At 38.1% G+C, this 18,400-nt stretch overlaps 1 protein-coding gene across 2 annotated transcripts in view; it reads right to left on the bottom strand.

The window, feature by feature from the left end:
• The window catches only part of ARFGEF1 (ADP ribosylation factor guanine nucleotide exchange factor 1), a 186,154-nt gene that overhangs the window by 102,637 nt on the left and 65,117 nt on the right, over positions 1-18,400 (bottom strand). The window contains exons 1-3 of one of the 2 annotated variants that reach the window (XM_043507750.1): positions 14,982-15,000; positions 8,974-9,004; positions 428-584 (exon numbers count right to left, since the gene is read on the bottom strand). Coding sequence is in view for 1 of the 2 variants with exons in the window: in XM_038389506.2 (XP_038245434.1) it covers positions 428-584; positions 8,974-9,004 (188 nt within the window). In the remaining variant the exon portion in view is untranslated. Of the gene's footprint in view, positions 1-427; positions 585-8,973; positions 9,005-14,981; positions 15,001-18,400 lie in introns of those variants that run through there. The other variant, XM_038389506.2, reaches the window with a different exon arrangement.

The raw sequence follows: 18,400 nt of genomic DNA, 5'->3' as shown, positions 1-18,400 counted from the left end.
AACTAGAGTGTTTATGAACCTCAAACTTTGACTATTTTACTGCAGTTATGAAGAATATAAAATAAGTTTCACAGTAATATACCTGTTCTGGTAGCAGATGTTTAGAAAGTTGTTTTCTATACATGCACATTAATACAAAAGATTGAGGTTTGGGACAAGTTACAATTAACATACTATACAATTAACTAGTTGTAGTTAATAAAGTATATATATTGCTAGATATATTTTCTTCCTTTGTTCTTCAAAACTAGTCTACATTTGTCTGAAAAAAATCATACATTTTGCTTAGTATGTCCCATACAGTAGCTGAGAAAAAAAAAAAAAAAAAAACAGACATTTTTCCTTAGTTACATTTACCCATCCCCTTCCCTCCAAAGCAAATAAGATTTTCTTTCAGACAGTGAATAAAGCTCAATTGTATACAGACCTGTAAACAATCTAGAGATGTACTAACAATCCTGGGGCACTTAGACTGGCATGCCAATTCGAATGGTAAGAAGTACTTGTCGGCTTCAATAAAGCTTGTCTTTGATTTCACTGGTGGAAGTGTGCTTGAACCAGGCTTTGCTTCTCCATGAGGGGGACTAAACAGAATAGTCTGATCATTACAATATTACAGGTATCTACACTTAAGAAATCCTTCACCACAATACTAGATTTTTCCCCTCATTTTTTTCCACTTGTTCTTAACCTAAAGAAGGGAAATGATGTATTGAAAACTGATTTTTATTAACTCAAACTATCAGAACAAAATGCAAGAGGATGGTAACTTGCAATAAGTAAAGACAAAAATCTGTAAAAACAGATTCTCAGTATGAATATAAACTTTGGTTCTACCTGAAAGATTCCTTTACTTAGGTCAGACAGGTCCCATTGATTCTAACAGTGGATCTTCAGTTGCTCTTGCTGATTAGGAGGCAGGCAAACTTGTTTTCTTTGAACACAGGTGTAACACACACACCTCCTGGGTGTGGTGTTCACTCCCCTCTAGTGGCAATGAGACCACTTAGAGATTAATGAGTCTGCTCTACACCCTTAGCTAAGGGCCATATGGATTTTAGCTCATGCTGTAGAGGCTCACGCATTTAGCTCCAGAAGTCCCAGGTTCGATCCTGCCCAAAGACCACTGGGGTCTGTCGGTGTTACACAGGCACAGCCCTTCCCACTGAAAAAGTCTGCACAACAGAACTTTCAGAGCTGTGAAATAGAATTATCTAGATCACAACTTTGCTACTGTAAAGTAAATCGTAACTCGGACAACACGGCTTATTGTAAAGCATGGAGACTAATGACTAGATCATCATGCTATAAGATCCCTCATATCCTTTTGGCAATGTAAGCATTTGAAAGGTGAACCAAATCTGTGGACTTCCCTGACCTAACAAAATATGCAGATGAGAACAAAAATGATTCTATTCTCTTCCTCAGGCAGGTCCACAGACTATAAGAGTAGGAGTACTTGTGGCACCTTATAGACTAACAAATTTATTTGAGCATAAGCTTTCGTGAACTACAGCTCACTTCTTCGCATGCATTCAGTAGAAAATACAGTGAGGAGATTTACAGACACAGAGAACATGAAACAATGGGTGTTACCATACACACTGTAAGGAGAATGATCACTTAAGGTGAGCTATTACCAGCAGGAGAGTGGGGGCGAAAAAACCTTTTGTAGTGATAATCAAGATGGGCCATTTCCAGCAGTTGACAAGAACATCTGAGGAACAGTGGGGGGTACGGGGGTGGAATAAACATGGGGAAATAGTTTTACTTTGTGTAATGACACATCCACTCCCAGTCTTTATTCAAGCCTAAGTTAATTGTATCCAGTTTGCAAATTAATTCCAATTCAGCAGTCTCTCGTTGGAGTCTGTTTTTGAAGCTTTTTTGTTGAAGGATAGCCACTTTTAGGTCTGTAATCGAATGACCAAAAAGATTGAAGTGTTCTCCGACTGGTTTTTGAACGTTATAATTCTTGACGTCTGATTTGTGTCCATTTATTCTTTTACGTAGAGACTGTCCAGTTTGGCCAATGTACATGACAGAGGGGCATTGCTGGCACATATCACATTGGTAGATGTGCAGGTGAATGAGCCTCTGATAGCGTGGCCGATGTGATTAGGCCCTACAATGGTGTCCCCTGAATAGATATGTGGACAGAGTTGGCAAAGGGCTTTGTTGCAAGGATAGGTTCCTGGATTAGTGGTTTTGTTGTGTGGTTGCTGGTGGGTATTGTACAAGATCTCTATCAAGCGTTCTTACAACTATAATACCCACCTGCTGAAGTGAAGAAACAAATTGACAGAGCCAGAAAAGTTACCTACTACAGGACAGGCCCAACAAAGAAAATAACAGAACACAATTAGCGATCACCTTCAGCCCCCAACTAAAACCTCTCCAACGCATCATCAAGGATCTACAACCTATCCTGAAGGATGACCCATCACTCTCACAGATCTTGGGAGACAGGCCAGTCGTTGCTTACAGAGAGCCCCCCAACCGAAGCAAATAGTCTCTAAGGTGCCACAAGTACTCCTTTTTTTTTTTTTTGCGGATTCAGACTAACATGGCTACTACTCTGAAACAGACTATACGAGTGGGATTCTTACAGTAGTATCCACTTGAAGGTCCTCTGAACCGATTACAATAATTATATACAATTTCTTATAAAAACTGCAATTTTTGAACTATTATTTCATGTAGCACCTTCTTTTGAAAGAGATGTCCACTAATTTTTATATCTATCTAGTATTTAGTGAAAGTGTAACATTAAGACCAGCCAGTTCTGCTCCATCTCTCTTCATACAGAGTAAGGAGGATTTTCTAAACCTTTTGGTGTGTGAATGTATCTGGGTTACATCTTCTCCTTAAGGTCACCTGGTGAGGGGCAAAAAGGAAGTGATCACAATATCTCAAGTTCTGTGAAAGACTATTCATTTTTGCGGATGAAAGGTGAATTTGTCCTCAAAGCTATCTTTGCCTGGAGAAAAGTGCAGAACTACAAGGAAACAGATACATTTCTTGAAATGGTTCAAATTAATATTTAGGAAGCACTTCCAAAACTAAATTAAGGTACCAGAGCAGGGCAGTACACATTTGTTGTGGAGTTGTTCAAGCAGCTGCTTTAAGGAATTCGTTAATATTCAGGTGAGAATATATTTTCTTTTTACCTCATGTTTCCAGGATAGAGAACAGAGCCAATACTTTGATATCTTATTTTAAAACCCACCAGGGGCTCCAGTTATACAGGTTACCTCTGAAGTCCGTGGACTAATTGGTGTAAGGAAAGATCAATACAATATGCTAATCTGCGGTACTTACTTTTAATGGGAGACCTAATTCTATACCTGAAAAATTGTAATAGCTTTCTTTCAAATTCATTACAAAATATAAAGACACCTGTCTTGCTCCTATTGAAGTCATTGGCAAAACTTCTCTTCCGAAGTTTTGTGTGATACAAGGATTAAAAAACATCAGTTAAGAATTTTGACTTATCTATATGCTATACATAATGTGTAGATAAGATAATAAAGATAGTCTACTGTGCACCGTGAAAGTACTGTGAAAGTATCCACAGATACTTTCAGGTCACAATGTTCTCTAAACCACAGCTGTACAATCCTAGAGTAACTCCATTGATTTCAAAAGTTAGGGCTTGATTTATTTATTTTAGACGTGCTGAGCACCCACAACTCCAACTGCATTCATGGAGACATATATATGCTCTGCACTTCTGAAAAATCATTTACTGTGGATTTATACAGATATAATCAAGATCAGGGTCTGCTTCATGGAATTTGAGTTGCCTGTAAAACTCCATATAATTAAAGACATGGTACAATACATTGAATTAGAGATAAACTCTTTTTCCCCCATATTGTTTGACAAATAGAACTGCTTTCTAAGATGTGCAGTGATGCCTGCTTTGTGATGTAACCCAGTCACTTGTTGGAGGAGATTAAACATTTTGTAGAAAACATTCTTGCAATCTGTATTTATCTATATTCTGTAGCTGCACCTCTGAGTCATATCTCACTGCACTGACGCAGTTAAAGGAAACACAAATGCATCTAAACTTAAAAGAAAAAAATTCCCTGGGGAAGCCTCCACAGCCCTTAATACAAAATACCGTATTTGAATCTTCACCAGTTTCAGAAGTGAGCTGGATTAGTGGATATCCTTCTTGAACAAAGCATGGTTCATACCACCCCAAGTTTCCCTTAGTTCTTAGTCTCCACCATTCAAAACAAAAAAAAGGAGGGGAGGGGGAAGCAAGATTCAATCTTTTTCAATTCAACTTTTGGATTTTTATAAAATCTGCATGACATGCAGTTTTTCCTGATATTGTTTTCTTAGAGGCTACCTCCTCAGAGATTCCTCCACATTCTGAGCTCAGTTGAAATTCCCATGCAGGCCATTTCCTCTTAAGAGGAAGAGGTCAGATCTCCTTTATCCACCTCTGGTAGGGCTCTGAGGGAGGTACACACTATTCCTGCTGTAGGGTGTTAGCACACTCTGTGGATCTAGCCCAGGAGATCTCAAGGATTCACTATCATGCCACTTTAAGATCAGGTTCTGAAAAATTAGATTGGGTAGCCTGGGGGGGGGGGGGGGAGGGAAGAGAGAGGGAGAAACAGTACAGGGAAATCCTGTTCAGTGGGAGTTCAATATGTAAGCCACATGGATGGTGTCTCAAAGAAACATTAAGGCTCTGCCCCAGCATAGCCTGATGAAAGAGGTCACTGCTGTTGCTTGATGCTTAGGAAGCCCCTTGAAAACAAGCTGCATAACCATAATGCTCCACTTGTCTCTGAAGTCAGAATCTTCAGGTAGGCTCAACTACTGCTGATGCTTGGAAAGAGCAGGCAGATTCCCTGCAAGGTGATGTTGTTTACTCAGATGAACATACGAGTCAGACCCAGCAGTCAGAAGGGTTTCACAAACGAAGGAGGAGACCTCTGCTGAGTTCACAGTTAGCTTCATGAGCAGATGAAGTTGTCTGAAGCAACAAGAAAGCCTTGCTCCTGCTTGGGAGTCCACCCTGAGGGTTGTGGTTACACACAAAAAGAGCTGAAACAGACCTGGCAGCCAGTTTAAAAAGGTGCCTAGGAAACTTTTGTTACACACAATGCATCTTGTCCTGGCTTGCACCACTGATACTGGGTAGTATTTGGTATTCTTCCTCCATTAGCAGGGTGGATAAAAGCAATGAATGTTTTTGAAAACATTGTCTTTTATTTTGCTATTTAATTTTTTTTTAAATAAACCTGTTTAAAATTAAATCTGATTGTATGCCTTAGAACATTTTCAATTAAACTTACTACAAACTCTTTAAATATTTAAATAAAAAATAAATATGCTAAATCCGTGAGCATGTCTTACTATGCTAGCAAATTATATAAAGTAGTCAACATCGGACTAAAGAGAAAAACAGAAAATATGCTGAATATAGGAAACCTATTTCCATAACCTTGAATAAACTGCAGAAAAATTGCTGCAATACTGCTGATGCTGCTGAAATTTATAAAGAACTTCCAGAGACACTGAAGAAATAAATACCCAACTACAAAGTTAAATTGCAGGCAGTAAAGAAGTGGGTGGATCAAGCGCTTACTCCACCGCATTTTCTTGCCAATATTATCAACCCAAAGTGTGAGGGTTCATGCTTAATGGATGAAAAAGATGCTTCTGCTATGACTTGGGCATCTAATAATCACCTATCAGTCCTGCCAACCATACTAAATTTCAGGGCTGGAGGTGAACCATTCAAGCGGTACATTTGACCATGATGTTTTAAAGAGAGTCACACCACTGAAGTCACTAGCTAAGCACCTGGAACCAGAGTTTGTTGAAGTATTAAACCAGCTTTTTACAGCAGTAGCCTCTTAGAATATTTTCTTCATTTGGACTGATTCATTCAAGGTTGAGAAATCAACTGGGAGGTGAAAAGTAGGAAAACATCTCTCTCTCTTCCAGTCTATGAATAAAAACAAGGAGGAAGAGGATATCTACTATTTTTAAAAGTTTGAAGGACAGCCTAAGTAACTTAGAAGACTGTGTCTCATTTTCAAGAGACTTAGATGACTAGGAACTTAAGCTCCAGTCCCTTTCACTTAGGCATATTTGAAAATTTTCCCAGACTTACCTGAAATATTAAGTTTAATTCACAGACTACAATTCTACAATTAATCCTTCTGTTCCTTTAATAAATCATATGAAAGTGAACATGCTTTGATAAGAGAAGTTCATATATCCAAACATTACAAATTTTATTTACAGTTGGGTGTTTAATTAAAGTCCAGTTAATTTCCTCATAAAGCAGCTTGACACAAATCATGAGCAAAAAGTTAATTATCTAGTAAACAAGCAATATAATTCACCATAATTTTCTAATATACTAAAATGTACAATAGATTAATATTTTCAGATTCTTTAATTGATTAAATAAATGTATAGCTATAATATACCCTCCTAGAAAGCAAAAAGCTATACCAAATCTACCATAAAGTCTTTATTTAGCTGTAAATCAACATGGTTTTAATGGTTACATCAATCAATGAGAATTCACCTTTCTTTAGAAAACTGAAATACAAATGGAAAAGTTGATTAAAATCGATACCTTCAATTGAGGCTTTCCACTTGGTGATTTAAATCATAGTTTACATTGTGGCTTTAAATCGATCCACCCTGACTAGTACCAATCTTAAATAAGAAGCATGACAGGCATTTCTTGCCCCTGATTTCCCTGAATGGATTGGGGTTCTGCCCCAACAGCAGATCAGAGCCATACAACATCTCTAAGAAATTTTTTCAAAAGATTAATCAGACTGTGGAGTTAATTATTAACTACCTAGATATCCAATGTGAGATAAGAAAAGGAGTTTAAAATGAATTTTGGAGAAAAATAGGAAGTTCCTCTGTCCTAATGCTCTGCAAAGGAGATCTTCTACCTCTGCAGCCAAAGACAACTGATAACTCTTTGGTAGGAGGGGTACATCCTACATCCATAGCTAACAAGTCTATATGCCTCCAAGGCAATAAAGGAAACTGAAGAGCCACTATTAGAATCTTTAGACATGCCTAAAAAATATATAAACAAAATAAAAATCTATTTACAAAATATTTCATCATAGGTAAGGATTATATGTACACTACACGCACAAACAAAACTATATACTCACAAAACAACTGTATTAAAAACATTAAGGCTGCAAAGCCTAACACTCAAAAACTATAAAATGTCAGAATTGAGGTTGCACATGCAACCTGGATGAGGCCCCTTTGTGCATATGCATTGTGATACAGTCTTTAATTACATGATCACATACTATTTTTCCACAGGATTTCTGCCACATTCAGTGCACAAGATGGATGATGCTCACTATATAAAAAGCTATTTAATATTTTGTTCTATCCTCATTGTTCAGTGTGTGGTTGCATATCTTATTTACTGCACACTATTCAAATATGCTATGAGAAGAGAATTATTAATTTCCTCATGGACTTTTCTATGGTGCTCTCTGAGTACTTCAAAAACATTAATTTATTTTATAGCATTTCTGTGAGGTGCGAGAGGGGACTCAAAGAGATTAAGGTAAGAAGTGTCTACACATTTTACAGAGTGGTAGCCGTGTTAGTCTGTATCAGCAAAAACAACAAGGAGTCCTTGTGGCACCTTAGAGACTAACCAATTTATTTGGGCATAAGCTTTTGTGGGCTAAGCTTATGCCCAAATAAATTGGTTAGTCTCTAAGGTGCCACAAGGGCTCCTCGTTGTTTCTACACATTTTAGATGCCCTGTTTGAGGAGCATAGGGTCTAATTTTTCAGAGTACAAAGTAATATGCGATAATTCATATCTTCCAAAGCACAGTTCCCCTTGCCTTCAGTTGCAGCTATGACTATTCAACATTGCTACAAATCAGACCCTGGGGTCTCAAGATGGACATTCAGAAAATGAGGAATGCACAATGACTGGCCTATGAAAAGTTTGGTTTAAGTGACTTGCCTAACATCGCATGGGAACTCTGTGGCAGAGGCCGGGATAGGATCCAAATCCCCTGGGTAGCTGCTTTATCCCCTGCTTTAACCATGAGAGCATCATCACTCTTCCCCTGCTTCATTCACAAAATACCATCCAGTTTCTGCAGCAAATGAGGTGGGAAGCCTACAGACAATAGCCTCCTTCACTACTCAGCTATGATTCATCCCTAGAACACAGCTCATCCTGTGCACTAAATGAGGCAGGAGTCCTATGTATCATGTAATTAAAGACTATCATAACATGCCCAGTTTGCCAGGGTGTTCACAGATTTGCTGACAGCAGAGCAACACATACTCTAGAAGCTTGAATTCTATTCCAACTTCTGGAGGGAGTGTTCTCTAATGGTCACAGATCTTTCTGCTTCTATACATTCTGCATGTGTCCCATTCAGCCTGTCCTAGATCTGTCTCCCTACCCCTGACTCCTCAACCCAGTGCCAGTCTCTTTCTTTAGCCTACCCAGTCTCTACATCCCAGTCTCCTTGCTCAGCCAGCACTAATCTTCATCTTTGGGCTCCCCATCTCAGTCTCCCTGGAGCTCCTTGCCCAGCCAATCCCAGTCTCTCCCTTCCTTGGTTACCCATCTAACCTCAATATCTCACCCCAGGGTCCCATCCCAGTTAACTGCCCACAACAGCCAATCCAAGTCTATCTCCCACATGGTCCCTACCCCAATCTATTCCATCCTCCCCCCACAACCCTTCAAATCTTTCTGCTCTCACTCTAAGTTATGCAACAGCTGTCACAGACAGAATGGCAGTTGCAGGCAAGCTCCTGAGTATTATGCATCGCACAAGAGATGTTCTGCACCTTTCAGGATGTTATATGCTTAAATTCATAATAAATACTATACAAGTGTCTATATGAATACTCTTCCTATTTTCACAAGAAATTATTTTTGCTCAATAAGAGGAAGAGAACTATTACATACCTTTGTTTTTCTGTTTCAGCTTTTATTTCCTCTGTAAAAGGAAACAGTGAATTAGAATTCTGATCATAAAAACAGTTATGGAAATATTAATATGCAGTCATACTAATTTTATATTTGTTAACAGGTGGAAAGTCAAACTTATTTGGACTAAAGCCAAGTTTTTGAACCAAATTTCAGTTTAAAACAGCAAGCACCATCATGAGCAGTTCAAGTGTTTCTATAACTCGTTTCTTATGTAATTTGCAACTAATATATTATTAATTCAGTATCAAAACCAAGATGAGCTAGATCTCTATTTTCCAAGTGATTTATTATTTAAAATAGTGCCCAGTTGCCCAAAACAAAATCAGGGCCACCTTGTGTTAGGCACTGTTTCAATACATAGCCTTTGTCCCAAACAGCTTACACAAAGATATAAAAGAGTGGTGGAGAAGACTGCAGTCAAAACAAGTATACATAAAATGGTTTTTAATCCTTTGAAGACAAACAACTCTAACATTAGGCTGTTTTATCAATCTATGCATTGTATCCTATCTTTGCAAACTTTGCAAGTCTGTTTTATGAATGAACAGGAAAACTACATTCATAACTTCTATCAGTTTTACCTATAAAAACACTCTCTCACTTGTGCTCTTAAGAAACCAGTTATACAGACAATTTTTCCTTTCTGAATATACAACTGGCTGCAAACACCAGCTCGCATTGAAGCAATGACCTGGGGCAAAAAACACACTCCTGTAGCATTTTCACTTCAGACATGATATTAAAATAAATCATTTTTAAATTATTGCAATTTAGAAATAATGGAAGAAATAATATGAGACTTTAATCCTTTCCCCATCCTTCATATAATCAGGTCAATGATATATAAAAAATGCTTAATTTTGCCCAGTATTTTAAATGTCTAGACTCTAGACATTGTGACAAAATATTAAACAATTTTGTACCTAATTTTAAGAAATAAATAAATAAATATATATATAAAATCTTCAGCTACCAGATGACTCTCTATTCACAACAAAGTAAACTGTAACATCTTTCATAGGAAAGATGTTGTTTACTGGGCATTAAGGAATCTGATTTCCACAGATTTTGCTCTGGTTACAGGAGGGAAAGACATGGACAGTTAAATAATAAAATTATATAGGATCACTACATGAATTCTTATTAATATTCATCACAGAAAAAGAAAACAATACTGATGTATCATGAGAGCAAAGTTTCCCATTCTAATCATAAGCATCGATCAAACATGCATAGAGTATTTGGGGGGGCACCCTTCATTCACTCATGACATTTTTCTTCAGTTAGAAATGATAGAAAAATAAGACTGCATTACAATTTACCTTTGAACATGATTAACCAAGAAATGATGGAGTACTTTAGCCTCACATGCACTGAATTATTTGAATTAAGCAGCCACCCCCTTTCTCCATAAATGAGATTTATTATTCAGAAGTTGCATTTCTCAATTGTGCACACACTAAATATATCCAGTTCAAAGCAAAATTTCAAATGATCACTTCTTTACAAAACAAAATTTAATGCGCTGAAACTGCCCAAAATACAACAAACCGAAGTTGCTATCTTTATAGTTGAACAGTTCTGAGTATGTACAAATTGTATGACCTTCTAGTTTTTTTCTTTTTAATTTCAAAACGGAAATTCTGATTAGCCACAAGACAGAGCTATAGGTTTGACCTTTTCAATAATAGAAAGATATGTACTTCTGTCAAAGTGAACATTAAGATTTATGGACCAATGCTTAATTATTGACCAAGGTAAATTAGAGGTTGATAAGCACCTAAAAAGACAATATATATTAGCATTCACTGAAATACAAATTGAAGTCAATAACTGGGTATCTCCATTATGCCTATGGATTTCATGGCATTTTTCACTTTTAAATTAACAGTCCAAAGGAGACTAATTCAATAGTCCAGGAAAAAAAATATCCATGTCAGATGAGCCAAACAGGGAAATGGTATTTGCAGATTCTTACTGATTAGGAAGTTAATATTTCTCATTAAACTCACTTATAGCAAAGCTATTTCATATCTCAGTGTTCCCTCTCTAGTTTAAACAAATATTAAATTCACTTACAAAAACTATTTTTAGTCAAGAGAATCCTTCCCGAGCTAGATAAAATTTTGTTTTCCCAAGGATTCCATTTCATTTTGTAATAGATACAATCACAGTAACATTAAGCCACTCTTTGTTAATTTTTAGGATAAAATTAAACTGAGTTGTATATGTTTAGGGAACAAAGGGAAGCCTGCCCAATGTTGAGGAAAACTTAAGGTAATGCTTCCAATAAACAGTGAATACCAGTTTGAAATCTAATAGTGCTACTTCTGGAGTGGCTCGCATTCCTTCTCTTCCCAGTTACAAAGCACAACCGGGTGGCTAGTTTCATTAGTGAAAATCCCACCAGAAACTGATTTAACTCTTCCATTCTCAGGACTTGAAAAGAAATGTATGAAATACATACTGGCAAAGGTCTAAACCTACTAGCCAGAGGCCAAAAACATAAAAGATATGGGAGCAGAATTAGGGGTAACACCTAGGAAGATGCATTAATTATTGGAAAAAGGGGATTTCTACCAAGGTGCTTTGCGTAAAGTCAGCACCATCTTCATACCAGTCTCAACCTACGAGACATCCGATCATTTGAAATTTTTCTTTTGTTGGTGGAAGGAGAAACAGCTCTTTTTTCCCTCAGTCATCTTTGGAGCATTCCATTACTTTACTTCCACCCCCTTTTCTGGGTCCTTATCTCGATGAATAAATAATTCTAGAGCATTCCTTTCTGCTATTGATAACTTCACCAAGAAACTGAAAACTAATATAACTGTTAGTTTCACTTCCATCTGCTCAGTTTCCAACTGCAGCAGAGAAATCAGCCAATTTTGTCAGATTCACTTTGTATTAAAAATTAGGGTAACTAACCTATTAGGGCAGGGGAACTCAAAAAAAGCCAAATAGCCTTGTCTAGGTGGGCATCTGAGTAACACCGGGGGGGCGGGGGGGGGGGAGAAAGTGTGGTTTTTATCCTGTGCAGTGAAATGACAGGATACAGAGAGGTGGCATCCTGTTCAACTTGGTGGAAGCAGAGACAAGATAAAATAGTTTATAAAGGCCTTTAAAAAGTTCTCTCTCTTCACAATGAATGTGTTCAGTTTCTAAATTTATATTTGTTTTTAAGATTATGTCTAAGTTATGAAAAGAAGTTTTGACTGGTGAAATTATGCTAATTAATCACACTGTCATGTTATTGGTTTCAGAATTGCAATCCAGAATTTTTAAACCCATTTTATAAATTACATTTTAATAGCCAGCAGGAGGCATTTCAGTTTTGGACCAAATGGCTTAAAAACAGACCTAGTCCAGCTCTACAAAAATCCATTTATTTACAGAAAACAAGCTACATGATTTGTGCAGTTCTGCCACTTTGAATTTTAAAAAAATCTAACAGCAATTTATTTTAATGCTTTATTTATCCTCCAGAAGCTCATTTCAGAAAGCCATCAAAGCATATTATTCATCAATACAATAACAATACATCAACTATAATGAACAGTTTGTCATAACCAGTGATATCTAACTCCTCGGATATTTTCATTAAAACACGCTTATATCCAAACAAGGACACCTATCCAAGGAGAAAGAACCATTTTCTATACTGCAGGGAATCAAGATATGGAATGAGCCCTGATCTCTCTCAGTAAGTTGTCATCTCTCCTCCCTTCCTGCTACAGAACAAAAGAACAGGTTTCAGAGTAGCAGCCGTGTTAGTCTGTATTCGCAAAAAAGAAAAAGGAGTACTTGTGGCACCTTAGAAACTAACAAATTTATTTGAGCATAAGCTTTCATGAGCTACAGCTACAGCTCACTTCATCGGATGCACTATTCGGTAGAAAATACAGTGGGGAGATTTATATACACACACAGAGAACATGAAACAATGGGTTTTATCATACACACTGTAAGAAGAGTGATCACTTAAGATGAGCTATTACCAGCAGAAAGGAGAGGGGGGAAGGAGGAAAACCTTTTGTGGTGATAATCAAGGTGGGCCATTTCCAGCAGTTAACAAGAACGTCTGAGGAACAGTAGGGGGTGGGGGGAGAAATAACATGGGGAAATAGTTTTACTTTATGTAATCACTCCCAGTCTCTATTCAAGCCTAAGTTAATTGTATCCAGTTTAGGTTGTAGATCTTTGATGATGCATTGGAGAGGTTTTAGTTAGGGGCTGAAGGTGATGGCTAGCGGTGTTCTGTTATTTGCTTTGTTGGGCCTGTCCTGTAGTAGGTGACTTCTGGATACTCTTCTGGATCTGTCAATCTGTTTCTTCACTTCAGCACGTGGGTATTGTAGTTGTAAGAATGCATGATAGAGATCTTGTAGGCGTTTGTCTCTGTCTGAGGGGTTGGAGCAAATGCGGTTATATCGTAGAGCTTGGCTGTAGACAATGGATCGAGTGGTATGATCTGGATGAAAGCTAGAGGCATGTAGGTAGGAATAGCGGTCAGTAGGTTTCCGATATAGGGTGGTGTTTATGTGACCATCGCTTATTAGCACCATAGTGTCCAGGAAGTGTACATCTTGTGTAGACTGGTCCAGGCTGAGGTTGATGGTGGGATGGAAATTGAACCTCTCCAACGCATCATCAAGGATCTACAACCTATCCCAAAGGACGACCCATCACTCTCACAGATCTTGGGAGACAGGCCAGTCCTTGCTTACAGACAGCCCCCCAACCTGAAGCAAATACTCACCAGCAACCACACACCGCACAACAGAACCACTAACCCAGGAACCTATCTTTGCAACAAAGCCCGTTGCCAACTCTGTCCACATATCTATTCAGGGGACACCATCATAAGGTCTAATCACATCAGCCACACTATCAGAGGCTCGTTCACCTACGCATCTACCAATGTGATATATGCCATCATGTGCTAGCAATGCCCCTCTGCCATGTACATTGGTCAAACTGGACAGTCTCTACGTAAAAGAATAAATGGACACAAATCAGATGTCAAGAATTATAACATTCAAAAACCAGTCGGAGAACACTTCAATCTCTCCGGTCACACGATTACAGACCTGAGAGTGGCTATCCTTCAACAAAAAAAACTTCAAAAACAGACTCCAAGCAGAGACTGCGGAATTGGAATTAATTTGCAAACTGGATACAATTAACTTAGGCTTGAATAGAGACTGGGAGTGGATGAATCATTACATAAACTAAAACTATTTCCCCCCCCACCTCACCCCCTACTGTTCCTCAGACTTTCTTGTTAACTGCTGGAAATGGCCCACCTTGATTATCACCACAAAAGGTTTTCCTCCTTCCCCCCTCTCCTTCCTGCTGGTAATAGCTCATCTTAAGTGATCACTCTCCTTACAGTGTGTATGATAAAACCCACTGTTTCATGTTTTCTGTGTGTGTATATAAATCTCCCCACTGTATTTTCCACTGAATGCATACAATGAATTGAGCTGTAGCTCATGAAAGCTTATGCTCAAATAAATTTGTTAGTCTCTAAGGTGCCACAAGTACTTTTTTTTTTTGAACAAAAGAATTCAACAAAGGTACCAAAAAGTCCTCCAAAGTGAAGTGACCCAAACCAGCAGACTACGAGGACAGGTGGGTGGTAGAGGCATTGTGTCAAAAATCTAAACAACTTATCACTGAATACACTATGCCTCTAGGCCCCTCCCATTAAAACAGGAGACTGTTAACTTCTTGTGCCACAGTATCCTGAGAAAATGGGAAGAAAAAGTAAATTGTGTAACTGAACTCAACAGAAACTTTCATAAACTCAGCAGCCTTTACTCTATAGTATTTAGGCACAGTGGGTCAAACACACTTTGTCGGTTATGTATGAGTAAATACCCACCACGCTTCCCAGTCAGTTATTCTCCCACAACCAAAACATACTTTGGATAGCTGAAAACGGTCTAAAGCAGCACATAAAAAGCAAATTATTAAACCCTCACTTTATACACAGCACAACTTGATCCAGATGAGTGCAGTTAGTTTCACCTCTGCATCTAGTTTTACATATGGAAGGGCTGCAGAGAGAAAATGACATAGCCTGTTATTTTTCCTACCAAGACTGCTCATGTGTCAAGCGCTCATTCTGGGCTTCTGCTTTAGTAGACACAAAAATACATAATCTGTATTACACAAAAATAGGGAGAAGCTTGACAATAAAAGTACAAAGGCAGAGAAAAAAGGGGTAGGAGAAAACAAAAAAACAGAACAGAAAACTGGAGGAAGAGACCAAAAGGAAAGAGGATGCAGAGGGACCCAAAAAACAAAACAAACAAAAAAAACCCCAGGAGATAGACAATGTAAGAGGAGATGACCAAAAGTGTTGATTGTGGAAGCTGGTCTGTGTACGTGAAACAGCTTTCTAATCATGGTTAGTCAGTCTCTCTTCCATTCCTCCCTAAAAAAACCACACATGAATATCTCCACTTTATGTTCCAACTCTGAGAGCCATTCAGTTTGTTCTTTCCATTATGTAGCCTCTGTTTTGTTAGACTATGAGACCTTTGGGGAAGAAATTCTTCTTTAGCAAACTTCTCCAACTGCACAGCACTATGTAAAAAGATAAAAAGGACACAGGCAGATGGGGAAAGAAACAAAAAGAATTATAGTGAGGAAGAGAAAGATCAAATACTAGTGGTCTCACCCTGCGTTGCCTAACATTTTATTCTTCACTGAGAACAGCGTAATGTAAAGAAGTGAGCTGTTAGAACTGTGTATTTTTGTACTGCTGTAGATAACCAGTAACAACATTTTCTCCCCTATTTAACCTAAAATAGATCTTGTAGATAGAAGGAAAATTACAGTAAAATTGAGAGACCATACAGCCCGTAGGTCTTTCTATATGCTATTTGTTTTCTGACATTTATTGACACTTTCCTAAAATCTTCAGAGAAACTAGAAAAGTTACTATTTCATGGCTGTCATTCCACTCTCAAACCATGATGGTAGATGAACCCAATGGTGACCAAGAGATACATGACAGACATGGCAAGATACAAGCTAGTGAAATAAAGCCTTCCCCATGAATCTGAGTGAGATTTCCACAGTAAGGGAAAACACAGTTAAGCTGATCACCCCCTCTCATGAGGGAAAACAAACACACACACACACACACACACACACACACACACACACACACACACACAGAGCCCAGGGACTGGAAAATTCTGCTAAATTACCCCCAACATAATTATAGATTTGGGAGTGGAAGGGAAGGAGAAGAGAAAAAAACTGGGGTGGAATGGGCAGGGATTCAGCTTCTAGAAGCCACAGATGTGCTGGAGGCCTGTGGTATCAGCGTAGAGGCCCAGAGCTTCTGCATCAACTCTAGGATTCCCTGCCAGCACTGTTCAAATGAATTACTACTGAATTATTTTGGAAAAACCTCTCAGAGGGTTATATTACATAAAGGTGTTCTGCAGAAAAGCCAATATATATCCTCAGCTTGTATTAACTGAGCTACACACTCTGCTGGGATGGGAAGGATGGCAGAGAGGCAGAAACATACATCCCACTCCCCATGAGCCCCATAATACCCACACATAAATCCTCTCCCCTAAAGACAGCTCTAAGGCTATGTCTACAGTTGGAGCTGGGGGCATCTCTTTCAGCTCGCGCTGGATTTCCTGTCTTCATTAAAACAAAAAGGTAGCTAATACTACAGTTAATATCACAATGAAAAGTCACATATACTAAACAGAACAAAAATGGGTATACATATTATCTACTATATATATTTTAGTGATTGAACAAGTCAATATGAAAATATATTTTTACTGGTAAAGATACAGAATGATTTATATACTATAACATGGAAAACAACAGGTTAATAAGATCATCATAGATACTGGAAAAATGATAATTTTGGCAAACATTTCATTTATAACATTTCCTTCTAAAAATGCACATGCTTCATTTCTTCCCCATTACATTTCAGCAGTTGATAGAGGTGTCTCACTGTAGCCATGGTATTCTAGGACAGAAAGCTCCTACTTGGTTTAAAAGGAAAGTGTGAGCTAAGTCCTTGATCCGGCAAGAAGTTGCATGTAGGTGCAAGGTCTCTGTGTAATGTTACCCAGATAACTCAATATCTAGGCAAGGAAGGAATGAAAGTGAGAAGTAACAGTTTTAAAAATGCAACCTTCCTAAATATTCAGAAGGGAGAACTGGGCAAGACACCTAGAAAATCTAATAAGCAAACAAGTGAGCTACAATCCAGGATAAGAGAGGAGAGTTTGAAAGGACAAAGCAATTCTGAGTCAGTTCTTTTGAGTCACTGCAAGTGAACTGGTTTCCAGGCAACATGCAATGAAGAAGAATTTTATACAATATTAGTAATTAAATCGTGTACATTCTGAAGTGTATATTTTAAAGCATTTGCTTGATTTAGTTGGCTTGTCTATATTTTCTCTGGTTAGTCTCTCCAATATCTGACACTGCCAATATTGCTCAAGTTGGTATGCAACAACTGTGGGAAGGAGAAATCTTTCAAAAGTCACCATAGGATTTTCAACATGGGGGGCAATTTCTATGTTGTTCTTTTCATGGTTATGTATACTTGGGCTCTCTTGACTTAGTCTCTGTAAATCCCTCTGATTTCAAAGGTCTAAATACTAGGTGCTAAGCGCTGTATTGCAGCTATTACTGCTGCACTTGTTTAAGAACCCTTTGAAATTCACATAGGTCATCAGCATTAAGCAACTCAAAAACCTTGAAATTTTCATTATGTATTTAGAGACAAACAAATTATGCTATTATTAAACATTTCTACTGTGGTAGTTTCTAATGGAGCCCAACCTGCTTGAGTCCTTTGTGCTAGGCACTGTACAAATACGTTACAGTCTCTGCCCTCCACAACTAACAAACTAAACAGATTATGCTAAATACATTTTTAGTTTATTTAGAATGGAAGTGAAAAGGAATCTAAACAGATACCAAAATTGCCCATTTTATCTCATCGCTCCTTGCTGGTACTAAAGCTTAGCACTAGCAGAGAAGGATGCCAATATCAAAAGCTTCTCTCTCCCTGACTAACCAGCAGCAACAGAAGACATGTTAATGCTTTGAAGGCAATTCAGAGACTTCCTGGAAGAACTAAAATAATCATATTTAAATAGACCAAACAAAAGAGAAGCAGCAAGGGAAATCTGAGCTGAAAGCATTGCCTGCATTTAAACTGCAAGTGCGGTAATCCAAAAAGATTTACCATTCCCATTGTACAGTTCTTTAAGAGGGATAGCTCAGTGGTTTGAACATTGGTCTGCTAAACCCAGGGTTGTGAGTTCAATCCTTGAGGGGGCCATTTAGGGTTCTGTGGCAAAAATTGGGGGACTGGTCCTGCTTTGACCAGGGGGTTGGACTA

The sequence above is a fragment of the Dermochelys coriacea genome, chromosome 2 (genome assembly GCF_009764565.3).
Source record: "Dermochelys coriacea isolate rDerCor1 chromosome 2, rDerCor1.pri.v4, whole genome shotgun sequence".
Taxonomy (NCBI): Eukaryota; Metazoa; Chordata; order Testudines; family Dermochelyidae; genus Dermochelys; species Dermochelys coriacea.
Note: the sequence above shows the minus strand (reverse complement) of the source record. Positions and strands in the feature narration are given on the sequence as shown.